Source organism: Oreochromis aureus, linkage group 19, assembly GCF_013358895.1.
Source record: "Oreochromis aureus strain Israel breed Guangdong linkage group 19, ZZ_aureus, whole genome shotgun sequence".
In the NCBI taxonomy this organism is placed as follows: Eukaryota; Metazoa; Chordata; class Actinopteri; order Cichliformes; family Cichlidae; genus Oreochromis; species Oreochromis aureus.
Window position 1 is genome coordinate 23,696,845 of NC_052960.1, and position 17,246 is coordinate 23,714,090.

At 40.5% G+C, this 17,246-nt stretch overlaps 1 protein-coding gene across 1 annotated transcript in view; it reads left to right on the forward strand.

Moving 5' to 3' along the window:
- The window catches only part of gfra4a (GDNF family receptor alpha 4a), a 157,804-nt gene that overhangs the window by 136,343 nt on the left and 4,215 nt on the right, over positions 1-17,246 (forward strand). Inside the window, exons 6-8 of the mRNA XM_039602997.1 lie at positions 390-499; positions 2,200-2,334; positions 13,368-13,537. Of these exons, the coding sequence (XP_039458931.1) occupies positions 390-499; positions 2,200-2,334; positions 13,368-13,537 (415 nt within the window). The remainder of the gene's footprint in view (positions 1-389; positions 500-2,199; positions 2,335-13,367; positions 13,538-17,246) is intronic.

The following is a 17,246-nucleotide window of genomic DNA, read 5'->3' on the forward strand; positions in this document are numbered from 1 at the left end:
TCTCCTCGTGGCCAGGCCTGCCAGACAGCACCCACAGTATTAAGAGAGCAGAGCTAAGGCCTATCTTTGCCCCTCATTGACTCTTTACAGCCTGGCAGCCTTCCAGAAGACGACTGCCAGGGAGAAGAAAAAAAAGAAGGAAGAAAGAATAAAGGGGGATGAATGTCACCATGGGTGACTGGAGTAGGGTTGAAGTGCTGTAGAGCGGGAGATCTTGAAGGGCAGAGGGAGTTGTTACGGGAGTACAAGCAGGTAGATGAGCGTGGTGGTTTTCAAAACCACATTCTGCTGCTGAGAGAAAGCACCAGCACTGGCCACCACTCATTGACATGATGTGTGCGGCAGCCAAGCACAAGTAAATGATGGATGGCATGTTATTGCTCCCACAGGTCTCGCTGGGCACAGTTCCAGCATGATTGCCAGCCCTCCGAGCAGAGTGCCAGTGGCTGCAAGCAGGAGAACTACGGGCAATGTCTGCTCGCATACACCGGCCTGATAGGTAAGAACTAAATCTTTCTGCACCAGCTCCGGCTCGCCCACCTTCGGTGATAGATTGGGAACAAAAGGTTTTCGAGGGAGGAAGGCCAAGAGCAGACAAGTGCACTGAACAGGGCTCAAAAGAATGAATCAAGGATTGTGATGAGGAGCGCGCTTTAGGAATCGATGAAGTGCTGATTAATGTGGCTACAGCGTGCCCAGCCAAATCGTTGGCATTATAAGTAGTGCAATTACAACTATTGACCGCTGTTTTGAGAGAATTATCCCTGACGTGACAATGAGCGGGACTGGGTAGAGGCGCAGAACACGGCCTATTGTGCTTCGGATAAAAACTTAACAAAGGATCACATAATGCACAAAAGGTTGTTAAAAAGCACTCAGTTCAAACATGTCATTATTGGACAACAATACCCAAGTGAAGTACTGCAAAAAGAAGGGTGGTGGGGGGGCTTGCTGGAAACTGAAGTAGACAGATAAAGGAAGACAGAGACAGAAAGCTGTGCAGCACAGATTGGCCATTGTAGACAACTCAAGACGAAGTGAAACTCTGAGGTGCTGTTGTTTGGAAGTCCCAGAAAAATCAATAGAGGTAAATCAGAACTTTTTTTTGTTTTGTTTTGCCACACTCCCTCAAAGTGCAGCAATTTTATCCTCACCCTCTTTAAAAAATACAAGCTAGAAGGCTTCCCGGGGAATGACTTCCCAATCATTTCCCACTGAAAGGTTGAAAAGATTCAAAATGAAAAGAAAGAATCTGACGGCGCCTGAATTTTGTGTCTCAGGCCGCTGCTCTTATCAGAGTTTGCCAGGCTGCCTACGGTGGTGGATGCGCATGTTTGGGGAGTTCATAAGTGTAAAAGAAAACCTAAACAACTGCTGCGGTACTTGGATGCTTGGATCTGTTGTAACATCAACAAAGTAGGAAGGTTGCAAGAGATCAAGAGGATAAGCTAGCAGCGCTGCACTGTATGTATGATAAATTCACCCACGATGAAAATCACATTTTTGAATAATCACCAGTTACACAGACAGAGTATTTTTAGCTGTGTGTTTGCTATTTTCAAACCAAGACATAATACAGTAAGATTTCTTTGCCTGACTCGGTCCCAGCTGGTGTCAGGCAGCGGCACTAACTAACCTGCCCGTCTGCGTCCCTGTGTGCATTCACTCCGTTTTCATCAGTTCCTCTTTTTAAATTCCTCTCACTTTCCCTCTCAATGAATACATTTACATACGCACTAATAACTCAGTCTTAACATGATTAGGGCAATGCCGGGATGATAGAAATTGCCATGTAAATGCCTTTATTTGATTATCGTAATCAGAGTAAGGTCATAATCAGGCTAAGCGTAACAAGATTAAATCAGCCAGAATTCAGCTCGAATGACATCAAACTTCTCAGTCAGACAAGTTTTGGGGGTTTTTCTTTGGAAACTGCAGTTTTTATGAGGCGCTTACGAGCAGAGTGTAGCACGGGGCGACAGGCGGAATAGCTTGAATAACAAAAAAGACGGCGAAAGATGTTAAATATTCCGCTCAGTTCGGCTAAATCAAAGAGATCGCTTCCTTTTTATGCGAGCTCGCTTAAGGTCAGATTCAATCACTGCGTCGTAAAGATAGTAATGTGAGGAGATGTGTTGGCTCAGTACGCCTGTAAACATACAGAACTGTGTTGTTTTCCACCTCTCCTCCCCTCAACAGGAAGCACAATAACTCCCAACTACCTTGACAACTCCACCTCCAATGTGGGACCCTGGTGCTCCTGCGCAGCGAGTGGCAACCACAGGGAACAATGCAGCGACTTTCTCACTTTTTTCCATGACAACATCTGCCTGAGTAAGTAACAACTGCAGAGAGAGAGAGAGAGAGAGAGACCTCTGGCAACAGAGAAGCAATTGCAACCCAGACTAAGAACCAGAGCAAGTGCGAGAATTAAGAAAGTCTAGTTGTGAACAGAATAATCTGTGACGCTTTTATTGTGGTGCAAAAATCCCTTTGATGTTCTGCAACCCACACGGGAGTCAGGCTGTTTTGTACACAGATGAGAAACAGAACAGACAGAGAGGTAGTCAGTATTTTACTTACTTGCGTTTTCACTTGAACTCTGTTGAAGTGAAAATATACACTTTATTGGGTAGACTTCTTCAACGGCCCTTAAAAACAAGTATCTAATTAGCCAATCACATGGCAACAACTCAACACTTTTAGGCATTGAGTTGATGCAATGTAAAGATGACCTGCTGAAGTTCAAATTAAGTATCAGAATGATGATTTTGAGTGATTTTGAACATGACATGGTTGTTGGTGCCAGACAGGCTGGTCTGATTATTTCAGAATCTGCTGATCGACAGGGATCTTCCCACCCAATGATCTATAGGGTTTAAAGAAAATGGTCTGAAAACGAGAAGGTGTCTAGTGAGCGTTAGTTCTCTGGGTGAAAATGCCCTCTTGATGCTAGAGGTCAGAGGAGACTATTTCAAGCTGATAGGAAAGCTACAATAACTCAAATAACTAGGTGTTTCAACCAGGGTATATAGAAGAGCATCTCTGAATGCACAACTGGTAAAACCTTGAAACAGATCGCCTACAGCAGTAGAAAACTACACTGGGTGTCATTGCTGTCAGCAGAGAAAGGGAAACTGAGGCTGTGATTTGCTCAGGCTCACCAAACCCAAACAATAGATGAACGGAAAAATGTTCACTGGTCTGATGAGTCTTAATTTCTGTGGCGATATTCACGTGGTAGGGTCAGAATCTGGTTTAAACAGCAGGAACACATGGATCCATCCTGCCTTGTGTCAATGGTTCAGGCTACTGGTGGTGTAATGATCTGGTGAATGACTTCTTGGCACACTTTAGGTGACTTAGTGCCAATTAAAATCCCATAGTGTGCCTGAGTACTACTGCTGCTCATGTCCATCCCATTATGAACACAATGCACCAATAAAACCATTCTTGAACATGACAATGAGTTCACTGTATTCAAATAGGTGGTCACCAGTTGTCAGTCCAACAGAGCTGAGATCTGATGATGAAATCTGCAGCAACTGTGTGATGCTATCATGTTAATATGGACCAAAATCTGCGAGGAATATTTCCAGCACCTTGTTGGATCAATGCCATGAATAATTAAGGCAGTTGTGATAATGCATTTACTTTTCTGTTGGATGGTCCATTTAAAATTGACCAGTGTAACTTGGTAACACAGTGCCAGCTATTATCCACTCCCCACTCCTTCTTTGGGACTTAAAACAAATGAACCTTTCAAACTGCAGCCAACCGGCAGACCACCAGAGCCACTTTTACAGGGCAGAGCACAATTCAAAATTTAATATAAAAACGGGGCAATTTGAAGCAGAAATAGCAACCTGCCAAAAGTTGAGTCATCAAATTATGGCTGCGTATTTGTGTGATTTTTTTTTTTCTAGAAGAGTAATATTTGGGGGAGAAAAACACATTTAAAGACTTCATTTGTAAGTTTACTAAAAAAAAAATATATACTACTACTGTACTATGCATGTACTTTGAGTTTATAAAGTGATATATTTGTGAAAAAAGTTACAACGAAGGAACTGCATCACATTTGCTTCATTGACAGAAGAAAAAATTAGTTTTTTCTCACAAATTTGTGACTTTAATCTCTGAGAATTTTTATGTTGTAAATTTGGTACCTCTAAGAATAAGAAGGTTTTTTTTTATTTTTGGTCCTCTTAAATTTGTGCGTCATTCCTGGTTATTTTCAAAACATAAAATCTGAATCATCCAGCCTTTAATAGAGGAAACTATTGTTAGATTATTACCCTCATCTGTGCTGCTAAACATTTGCTTTTACCATGTTTGAAAAGTATTCTTGGGAAAGCTCATACTAGGAACACATCAGCGACGAAGTAAAGAGTCGCTCCTTCCCCCTTGTTATCGTTTCAGTCAATAGTCATTTATTTATTTTTACAATTAAACTGTCAGATAAACAGCACTGTGAATTATAGCAGCGGTAGACCAGTGACACTAATGAAACACTACAGCTGGTGGCACAAAGTAATGGGTTAACACAAATATCACATATGTTTGATTATGCGACTCGCAGGGAGTTTTATCACGCCAGAAAACAAAAATAACAATAATAGCATGTTTTCTTAATTGCAGTGCATTCTGCTGATAAACTGCAGCTGGTGTTACATTCGAATTATCCACCAATCCGGTGTAATCTTTTATTCATCCAGCAACAGCAACAAAACAGCTATGATGATACGGGACCATCCCTCTGAATGAATGATAGCGCCAGTGACAGAAGAATGACATTAGTGACAAAGTAATACAAACTGTAGCTGCTGGTGTCTCACACACACACACACACACACACACACACACACTGGAATTTATTTGGGGTTATTATATTTTTTCTAACAACAAAAGCAGACATGTTCTTACAAAGCTGTCAGCGTGAATAACAACAGCAGTGACAAACCACAGACACCAGACGTTGGACTGTGTGACTGTAGTGACACTACAAAGCAAACTGCAACTGATATTCAGGGTCAGTTTATACATATGTTCAACTGTGACAGAACAGCCAAGTACCAAACTCTCATCAGGTGTCAGACAAACGGCCTCTTACCACTGATTTAACCAGACACTACAGCAACATAAACCCTGCCACGAGTGATCCAATGATGTCGGCGTGTTAACTGTGCTGCTGTTACTGCAGCATCTCTGCTCCTCTGCCGTCACATGATCGCTCTGTTTTTCCTGGCTTTTGGTCTTAAGTGTGAAATTTACATCAACACCTGTGATTAAAGCCCGTAAATGTACTTGTTTCAGACTGCACAGCTTGAAGATTCAAACAAACCTTACTAACAGAAAACAAGGTACACTGTGGCTCAGTAGTTTTAAAAAAACAGGCGTTTGGATATTTATTAAAATCCATCCATTCGCTTCCACGTATCTTTTTTAGGGTCGCGGGGGGGGGGGGGGCGGGGGCTGGAGCCTATCCCAGCTGTCTTAGGGCAAGAGGCAGGGTACACCCTGGACAGGTCGCCAGTCTGTCGCACAGCTCCCGCATTCACACCTATGGGCTATTTAGTCTTTCCAATTAACCTATCCCCACTAAATGCATGTCTTTGGACTGTGGGAGGAAGCCGGAGTAGCCAGGGAGAACATGCAAACACGGGGAGAACATGCAAACTCCACACAGAAAGACCCCGGCCTGATGGTGGAATTCAGAACCTTGTTAGGCAACAGTACTAACCACTGTGCCACCATGATGCCCTTTATTAAAATCTTGCTTTAAAACTCAAAGTTACCAATTCTCCATAGAATGAATTAGATTAAAGGTAAGACCGGGCTGATGGATGTCTTGCTGTCCAGTGAAACTCCTCATGGGCATCCTGCAGTCAGGAGTTAGACTTGCTATAGCAGCTCCCATGTGCTGTTTACAGTAAGCTCCTTAAAGACCCAGAAAAACAGAGCTCAGAGTGACTGGCCTCATTTTCCTGCATCTTGGCCAAAGTGGAAACGGCTTGAGCGAACGGCTGAAGTCAAACATTCTACATGCGATGATAAGGATTAACAAGTTTCTAATGGGAAAGGACCAGCGGTGCATGTCACACTCATCTCAGCTGGAATTTAGTCGCTCTTCTAATACTCGGGCGGACAACACTTCTTTTGGGGGGGAGAAAGTGTGCGTAATGAATTGGCAAAGAGAGTTTGGATTGGATCCAATAATTGGGGGAATGAATGTGCCCTGGGAGAGTTCCTCAGTGTTTGCTTTCTCCCTTGTTTCTCATATAATCACAGCGTGTAAAGAATTGTTATTCATTTTGAGTACAGAGCAAGACTCTCCTGTCTTCAGTGATCGTTATCAGAACGGACAGCGACATCATCATCATCATCATCGGTTAAATAAATCCTCCTTGTCTTTTTTGTGTTTAAATTTCTTGCAACTGAACCCACCGTTATTTTGCGCACAACCCCGCCCTTGTGCTGGGCCTGCTTGCTGAGACAGGACTTCAGATGGCCTTTGATGACTTTGTAATTGAGCCTAATTTGGTTTCCTGCCTCCGAACTAATGAGGCGGACAGAGAGAATAGTGGCAGGGAAGAATACAGTTGTTTGCAGACAGGGGAGGGGGAAACTGCTGGAAAAAAAAACCTTCCCTGTATGGAGCGAGCTCAGTCAGGTTTTAAAAACAGCTGTCACCCCACCTTACCTCCTCATCGCGGCGGTAATAGTCGCATCACTATGCAGAGCAGCAGCTCTGGACCTCTTCATTCTCTGAAAGCTGTGCGTGGCAGGGAAAAAAAAGAGAGGACAGATGGAGGTGAAGCTAATTTTATTTCTGCAATTATGTAAAATCTTTTTTGGAACTTAAATTGGTATTATAAGAGGGAAAAGTGAGGGTGGCCAACAATACGTTGGGGAGTTTGGGGACAGAACCGGGGCATGCATAGGATGGGCTCTGCATTAATGCCCCAGGGAACCTGTGAAGTCAGTGAAAGAGTAAAAAAAGCCCTCAGGAGGAAACTTAAAAGTGGAAGAGATGGCTGTGCTTAAACAGCCATGGCCAAACATTTACAAAGAAACTGTCACAACAGCTTACCACTAAAGATATCAATTGGCACTTCATGTCTGCGTGATGGCGGGTGGTGAGGCATGGTGGCGAGCAGCTGGAGTTGCATCCTTCGCTTCTCTCATCCGTCACCCTGCCAGGGAATTGCTGTGCGCTGCCGAACCCTAACTGCACGCTTTGAGCGCACTGGCACACTTTCCCACCTGTCCTACCAATGCTAATGACCCACAGCACCGTTAGTATGGTAGTCCACAGCCTTATATATGTATATATAGCCTCAAATGGGATCAGTGTTTGATTTCTTCTCACTGTTGATTCATTGGGATTCTGTTACAACATGCATTCTCTAATTAGCTGCAGGGCTAAAGGAACAAGCAGGTCACCCTTCCAGCAGCTCCAGTGCTCGATGCTGATGCTCGAGTCAAGGCTCTGCATTGACTGCTGCAGAATTTTATTTGCAGAGGCAAACTATCTCAGGAGGAACGATCAATTTGTTTATGATCCTGTGAGAAATCAATGTCTGTGCGTCACACGCTGATACTCCACTGAAGACTCTGAATTCACATCACTGAAATTCACTGAGTTGCTTCTGGGTTTTTTCCCCCTCAGGAACAGCTGGAAAATGACGGTTTTTCATGTCTCACGCTCACATTCATCTTACAGTATAAGCTATGGCTATTAATTGATGGATCTCACAGTCATGTCTTTATTTTGAGCATATTTTAATTGAAGTGACTTTCATGAAAACGTAATTGCTGCTGAGTAACCCATTAGCCAAATGAGAATGAATGCCTATAGAATATTAATTCATTATATGGTCATAATTCATTCTGGTTGCTATAAATCTAACAACTTGATGTAATGAGTTTCCTTATAAATCCAGCAGACAGTAAATTGTACACAGGAAACATAATGTGATGTTCCTCGCAGTCACAGGCTTCTTATGGTGCTTTTAAATAATCAGTCATCATTTTGTCAAACCTTTAGAGAAAGGTGACAGATTTTTGAGGGTGTTAAATACATTAAAGGAAACCAGTTCATAGTCCAGTATCCATGTCTGCCTTCTCTGACTTTCTCCACCTTCCTGCTCTGTGTCAACGCTCTACTAACCAAACTTTTCTGTCTGTATTTTACGCTCCTGTAATTTTACTGCATACTCCTGGTAGACAGTGAAGGTAGGAAATGTTATCTGTTTCAATCACTCGAGTATTCAAACAGAAATATCAACAGCATCTGTTTGATTGAATTACATCCAAATTTGAACATCTGTTTCCTATCCTCCTGCGAAAAGAGAAAAAGATCTCTGAATTTTTCTAGTCATTATAAATTTGCCGACAAGAGATTTTAATGACAATGGATGGCAGGCAGTAGTCTGTGGAAGTACACATAATGTAAGCCTGATCTTTGATATGTATATTTGTGTGAAAAAGTAAGTTTTCACACGACTCCGTAGCCTTCTGTCAAACTAAGTACACCCCATGACTCAGTAGCTTGCAGAAGCACCTTTGGTACTACTAACTTGAAGTAGTTTTTTGAAGTAATTGATATTTTATTAGTTTATCTTTGTGGCTCAGTCTTTTTTACAGCATTGCTTCACTTCATTGAGGTTTACAGGTATTAATTTATACACGGTGCTCAAAAGATTTGATGTTTTCCAGGTATTATATGGTGGATAAAGGGTGGTGATACTTTTTCTGCAGTAATAATTCAATCACTTGTTGACAAAATTACCAAAACCACTGGTTGAATGCATCCTGATACCATGACGGAGCCTCCACAGTGTTTTATAGACGTCTCTGGACACTCAATGTTGAACCTTCTTGGCCTCCTTACATACTGACGACCTGTTTCCACAGATTTTCAGTCCAGTTCTTGTGTAATTTAACATATCTGCATTTGCCATCCTTCCACTGAGACCTTTTCTGGTGATGCTTTAGCAAATAATAGATTAACTGAAGGGCCAGGTGTATCTCTCAGGTCATGTGTCAGGTCTTTCATAGTTTTTTTTCCTGCTTCTTAAAATACTTTTAATCAGCTGATAGTTTTTTAAGCTTTCCTCTCTTTCTTTGTCCTTCACTAGGGCACACTGTACACTGTACTGAGAAAGTTTTTAACTAAAAGGGTCTTAACATATTATCACATCTTTGGAAAGCTAAGTACAATTTCTCTAGCCACAGCCAGGCCTGATTACTGCCACACCTGTTCTCCATCAAGAAATCCCTTAAATAGGACCTGCCTGACAAAGTGGAATAGACCTTGTCTGCTGTCTTTGTCTAATATTTACATTTGTTTGATGATCTGAAACATTTAAGTGTGACAAGCATAGAAAAAATATAGAAAGTCAGGAAGAGGCGAAACACTTTTTCACACCACTGTAGCAGTCCACACTCAAGTCAAGTTACATTTGTTTCAAAAGTTACATTTTAGTAGAAATCTTACATTCCACTGTGGTTTCCATTTGAGTGACGTTTTATTGGCTTGTAAAATGTTCTGAGTAGAGATCCATACTGTACTACATCCTCTTCAGCTACACAGACCAGTGTTACACGCCACTGGTTTTAAAAAATGAAAATACATTTTTTGCAATGCATATAAATCTGTATCTAAATTTTAGATTCTAATAGTATTATGACTCATTGTTTGCTGCATGAGGAGCTGATTTAGGCTTTGGACAGAACCTTTTGCATGCTAGAGCTGTATAGCAGTGTGGTATTGTGCCTATGCTGAGTTTCCCTTTTCAACCAACCAACACATTAAGGGACATAACATTTAAGACCTGATGTGCTTTTTCACATTTCAGTTTTTAAACATTATGATTGTTAGCGCATCATTTTCAGCATCTTTTCTTTGCTGGATGGATAACTTTACACATCTGAAGTTGCTGAAAACGTGATGTTAACATCCAGTATCTGGCTCTTTAGATGTTAAATGTTCCACTTGGTGTGAGCTAGTTAAAAATGCTGTGTGCCATTCAACATTTATACAGTACAAATAAATATGCAGTACTTCAGAATCCCAACCATCTATCAAACACACTTTAAAAGCTTACAGCTATAAGAAAATGCTACCATTACAATTGTGATTAAATCTGCATTTGAACTGACACAAGCTGTGGCAGGTGGTGTCAGTGGATGACAGAGCGGGTCATCCTGTAATCGGACGTCTTTGGGGCACGATACCGAACCCCCATATCGATAAAGATAATATGAAATCAAAACACTTTGTGGGTGAATGAGGTTTGAATTGTAAAGCGCTTTTGGTGGTCGATAAGACAAGAAAAGCATCAAAGACCTTTTTACTTTTCTTTTTTGTGCTTTTGTTAAACATAATTGCTCACTGTTGCTGCCGGCTACTGCATAAAAACCTATTTAACCTCACCATTGTGTGGTGATTGGATGTTATGACTCAGCTGCTATTCTGTGTTTAGTCATTACTTCACATTCCCAACTTGCGATGCCGCATGCAGAGGACGCTGCACTTCAGTGTATTCTCAAGTGGGACTGAGGCAAGTTTAATTATGCCGTATAGAGAAACTTTGCACAGCGTTGGCCCTTCGTTCTCCTCTCAAGTGTTAAGTGCGGGGCCACTAACCACCAATGCCAATCAATGAACCCTCTTGTTCTCGCTAATCAACAAGCACCGCTCTGCTCTTTCATAACATTGTCCTACAAGTCACCACAGGTGTGTCCTTTATTAAAAACAAATGTTGTCCAATCAGTTTGTTCATTAAAACCCCACCGTCTAACACACTCATCTATTTCTAACATTTCACCATGAGATTAATTTCCACATTTCACTTGTATTACTGCAGTGGAGCACTTTCAGCACGTATTGTGATGGTTTGTGTGCGTTGGCGCTCCACCGCCCATGACCCTGTGTGGTGCTCTTATTTTACTAAAGAGAGAATCCTGCCAGGTTGAGAGGGTCTGAGAGTGTATGTCCTTGGTTTTTACTGAGTGAATGAAAACACTGGAAAATATGAAAATCCTGCTGCATAATTTTGTGTAATTTGACCTTACTTTAAAATCAATCACTGTGCATAAAATCAAACATTGTGAGTATAAAGTCCGTCTTGATTATACATTGCACAAGGCATGAATTTAAACAAAGCATAAAGGACTTTTAGTTCCAGGACTAGATCTGATGTTAAGTACAACTCAGAAGGATTCAAGGCTCTGGGTTGTTGCTATGGGAAGCCTGATTAAGTGAAACTAAGAAGTTGGAGCTGGGATATGTTTGCAAGGAGAAACAAAAAAATCTAAATTTATATGGCGCAGAAACGTTGAGTCAACAAAGAAAAATGCTGTAAATCAAATTTTCTCTCAATGAATTCAACACACACAGCCGCGCCAGTCAAGCTAAGATAACTCCTAGCCGGCTCCAACCATTGCTGCAGGAGGTGTTTTCAGTCCTCCAGACACTTGGGGTCACATGTGCATATGCATTCTGTGCACAAGCCTCATTTCTACTCCCATCTCTGGCCTCAAAATAAATGTAGAGACTCCGTTCGCCTATTATTTGCATTGTTTGTGCCACAAGTTATAAAACACGGCAATGAAAACAATAAAGATGTGCGAGACTGTGTAAATTCAGAGAAAACAAATGAGTGCTACAAAAGAGAGGCTAAAAAGTACATCCATTCACACAAGGGAAGCATTAAGTATGGCTTCAGCTATTTATAGTGTCGCAGTTACCAATAATAATGATAACAACAGTGGCCTCATACAATTTAGTGAACACTAAATTCTTTGCAGTAAAGTCCATGTGGATAAATTATGCATATTAATATAAGTAAGTGTGTTTGCAAATAGAAAAATAATATATATAAGAAACTCGAGCCCTGACTACTTGTTTGTTTTATTTTCATATTAAATTTTGTCTTAAATTTCTAGCTCCACTGCATCCTTTCAGACCTGACTCTCTCCAAAAAGCATGTGTGCGGTCTGAGTTGTGTGTAGTCTGCACATTATTCCTGTCATAAATACTTTGTGTGGCAGAAAGAACATGCACGTGTTTTTTGTGCGCTAACATCATTTATATATCCAGCCCCAAAACAACAAAGGTGATCATTTCACTTATTAGAAGACACATGCACAACTGTTATTATGCACTGCTACTCAAGATCTGCCTTATTCAGCTTCTCCCGCTATTTTCTACATAATACGACTCCTTCTCACAGACACTGTATTTTTTGCCTCTTACTTAAACACCGTTCTCTCCACATGCACCATAATTTGTTCCTAACTGTCAGTTTCACTTACACGCACCATAACTTCCTAACTACCAGTCCCTTCTTTTTTAGTCATCTGTCTCACACGAACAACTTTACCAAGGTGATAATAGTGTAGTGTGGGTACTTTTTGGCCTTGCAAACCTGCACTGCAACCAGAAGCAACACATTATTTATTCATGTATTTATTTTGCAATGATTTCCTTATAATAAGCAGTGAATATTGTGAGATTTATGGACACATCTTTAGTTTGGAGAAAACCAGCAGGAAAACCAGTACACTAGAATAGCTAAGTGGTAGCTAAGAGACTTAGCAACCAGGCAATTAATTAATAATTATTTTATAACGTGATTATAGTTCTCATTTTGCTGTTACATGTTCCTGCATTACATCTGACTTGCTGGAGCCCTTGCCTCACAGATTGACGTAATTAAAACCAAAGCCTCCATCTGTATCTCGGGCATTTTTCCATAGTTTGTTTACGTCTATTACATAAAAAAGTGAGTTTTGGCTCACACTTTCTTTCTTTCTGTCTTGTTTAACACCAGACAGAGCACAAGTTTGCTTTTTTTTGATCGCCTGAGGAATAACACACTGAAACTGATTCCCCAGGTGTGAATAACACAGGTAGCTCCTTACACCGGTGGCCCAGCAAAGAACCAAGATGTGTAAATTTGAAAACTGTGAACCGTGGCTGAAGCATTCATTGCTTATTTAGGGACATTTTACACGTTTCTTTTTAAACTACTAAGGTTTTCCTTCCTGTGTGTGGTAGCTGCTTCTTTTTTCTTTTTTTGCGTTGAGCTGCCAAATCCAGGGTGAAATTAATGCTTCAGCTCAACAAGCCTGATGAGTCACAATGCAAAGTTGACCACCTTGCAATTTTGGGCCTCTTGTACGTAGTTATAAAGTGGCCAATCACAATCAAAAGAGTTATGCAGGAAAAAAAAGCAAAAGAACACTTGAGGTGATGACTCATGTAAAAATGATCAAAGTCTCCTGATTTTTCAGCATGAATGTATCTATTAAGCTCCAGTGGTGTCAGTGTATCTGCGGCTGCTCTTTTGTTCCAGAAAATGCCATTCAGGCCTTTGGAAACGGATCGGATGTGAAAACGGGGGCCAGTCAGCCTGGAGTGTCCAGTCCAGCAACGGACAACCATAGCCCACACTTGGCAACCACTGCCCCGGGCATCGCTATGGAAACAGAGCAGAACATTCTGCGAGCACAGATACCTACTCAGGTGAGACGAGATGGAAGACTGAAAATATGATGTACGGCCTTCTCCAAACACACGCGCTAATGGAGACGGCCTCTCTGAGAGTCGGGTCATAAAGCCACAGATATCTTTAAGTGTTTGTTTTAACTTAGTGGGAGCGGCAGATGGATGGGATTTACACAGCCTGGATATTTCACACAGCACCGGGTCACAGAGAAGTTGAGATGAAGAGAGTTTATTTGGCATCTCGTGCAGAAAATTCACTTCTTTATTTGAGCGTCCGAATTCTAGGTGTCCTCAGTGGGTCAAGAAGCATCAAGAACGAAAATCAAGAAGCTTTTCTTTGCCTTTTAAAATCACTTGTGTGCTTGCTTTTACTTAGTAAATACCAGAATCTCTGGAAAAACTGCCCCTTTCCCCTATATGCCTGAAAATTGGCTGCTAATAGTAATTGGCACTGAGTAAAGATATTTTTAATGTCTAAATATGAAGTTTTGCAGGAAATATGAGTCCAATAAACGATAAAGCATGCTCATGCTGCGGTTTCTATTTTATATGTGCTTTATATCCTGTGACAAGCTATTATTGACTCATTAACTCAATACACTGACCGGCCTCTCCAGCTCAGCGGAGACTAACCTGTGAGGTACGAGTGAACTGAGGCATCTTTAACATTCGCTTTAACTTTATTGATTGCAGTGTTGTCATTAGATCGATTGAGCACATAGCCAAGCAAAAAACAAAACAAAAGAACACATGGAGAGTAAATGATATCAATTGATTTAAACAAAGGTAAACAAATGAAACTGGAGCACAAAATACCAAACCTACAGATGACATAGTGTGCAAATATGTATGTAAAACAAGGAATTAACATGTAACGTGAATCAAAGCATCTATACGTAAATAATTATGTTCTTAAAAATGTCAAAAAGACATTTTTTAAAATGTAATGTTGTTTAGGAATTACTCCAAAAAAAAAACTCATTTGCAACTAAAACAAAATGAAATTTAATCGAGCCAGAAACTCAGAAAGTGCGAGAACATCTCAGATTAAAGCAAACATTTGGTTAATTGTTAATTCTTTGTTGATACATTTTTCACTTCCACATAGATAAAAACATTTAATAGCATTAATCCTGACAAACAGGTCAGCCATGGTGGAAAAAAAAGAAACTACATCAAGGTTTTAGTTAATGAGACTAAAAAAATCGACATCATTTGGTAAAAACAACTTCAGATGAACAATAACACATGAAGTATTACAGAATGTCATTAATTATTTAACAAAAACTGAGGGAAAAATACAAAAGCAGTGCGTGGAAATCTAAGTACACCTTTACTGTTTCCATAGGAATTAAAGAGAGTAAGTAGCAGCCAGTGCTGCTAATCAAATGCACTTGATTAATTCCACTCACCACTTTTCACTCTCCAAGTGTTTCCACAGAAACGCAGCGTGTCATTGAATTTTTCTATTCTCGCTCCCTAATCTGTTTTTCTTATCTCTCTACGCTTTCTTTATTTTCTCTTTCCCCCCTCACCCCCTAACCATTTAGATGACATCAGCAATGATCTTAGACAAGCATTGTTCATTCTCTACTCATCTCGTACTCTACCGCCCTCGGTTAGCATGTCAGATGTTTAAGTTCGTGACAGTAAAACTAGAAAAAGACTGAACAAGTACAAATTATGAACACAGCACAGGTTAGGTTTGTTGCATCTGAGGAAACCACAGAGGAGATGTATATACATCAGGAAAAACACCTCATGTGAACAGTAAAGCACGGTGGTGGAGTGGGTGTGATTTGGGTTTATTTTGCAGCCATACAGTAAGACCTGAACTCCTCTGAATGCTAAGGTTAGTTAAATTCATAGCTAAAGCTTGGCCCAAATTTGGTCATGCAACAAGACAATCACACCAAGCATAGCAGCAAATCTGCAAAAGAATGGCTGAGAAAGAAAAAGATGTTGCAATGTGAAAGACTTCACCCTGTTTGTTGTGCCATTGTGGGAAGTTGCAATGAAGATTAGGCCAAAATCGCTCTGCAATGATGTGGGAGACTGAAAAAGTCATACAGAAAAAAATTAAGTTATTTGACTGATTCAAGCAGATTTTTTGGGTTTAGTTTTTCTTGAATAAACAGTAACAGTGTAATATGTCCTGTGCTGTTTTTCTTAGTTTGTATTCAGACAACTTCAGAACCTGCTAAGGACCAGCTGATTTTTATTATGTCCTGATATGTGAAACTTAAAATTGAAGGATATCATGACTGTATCACTGTATGTTTTTTTAAATACTTATGAGTTTAAAAAAGTCTGTAGATGCCCATTGTTGTTTTTACATACCAACTGTATAGCACACGGACACAGCAGCAAAATCAGCAGAATGACTTTGCAGCTCTAGAAATCCGACAATCCAAGGAGCGGATAACTGTGAGGTTTGAGTTGTCCCTGGCTTTGGAGTGTCCAGGATGGTTTTCTTTTCGTCCTGTGTGTACACCGTCAGCTTGAACATACAGAAACTGCTCCTACATTCACACCATTACCAGGTTCTGTAAACCCCATTAACAAAGTCTATACAATACAGTCATAAAGCAAACAACTACTGAATTCTGTTGGACATAAATTTTAATGTGAACAGCCTGTTTTGCATTAAACATGCACACAGTATTGCAGATTTTAATAATGAGGAGAAATTTATAAATTATGTAATTTACATCAGGGAAAAGAAATTTGTTCCATGCATTATGCTCCAAATGGGAACCCAAAAAAATAATGCAGTAGATAACATAATTGACAGTCTGGCAACAGATATAAATAAACTTCACAAGCTAAATTTATAAGTAGGCCACTTACTTAGTTCCAGGGGAAAAGCTGCAGAAAAATGGCCAAAACCCAAATTATATCTTTTTGCCCCGAGTCCTCTGAACGGTGTGCCCCACATGCAATTGTTTCAACAGTCTGTATCATCCTTTCACCGCAGTAGAGCTAACAGTACGGTAAAGAGACTCTGTTGAACATAAATGTTTTGTCGCCTGATAGCCGAATGTCAAATGAGGTTTGGATAACATACGACTGACTTGACACCAGTCAAAGTTAATTGTGTCTGTAAGTTAATTCTGGACAGCCGCCTCAGAGTCGTAACAGCAGATATGACCAAACAATATCCTGTCACATTGTTTTTAAACTGTTGAGCAAAACAGCTCCAGTCTTTAGTACCTCACAAATGAGGTACGAGAGGTAGGAGTGGGGGGAAAACACCCAATTTCTAATTAAATATTTTAATTAACGCGTTTTCGTCCTGTTTGTTTGTTTGATTAAATTCAAAATGCTTATGCTTAAGTAGGAAGTTGTGATTTTATTATCCAATTTCCTTTTAATACATAGTTTCATACATATTGGTGACACAGTTTATCTGTTATAAGCTCACTAATGGCCTGATGGATGTTGAAAGGTTAAAACTTGTTTATTTAAATGTAATAGTATTTTACCCCAAGATGAGTTATCTGTTTCAGGGTCACGGTGGGGCTTGAATTTAATGCGTGCTGTCATAAGGCTGGGTATTCGTGGATCGGGTGTCGAGTATATCACAGGGCTAACGCAGAGAGACAGACACACGCTCTCATTCCCACCTACAGCCAATTTAGAATCACCAATCAGCCTAACATGCATGTCTGTGGACTGTGGGAGGAAGCCGGAGGGTCCGGAGGGAACCCACACGGGCTCAAGGAGA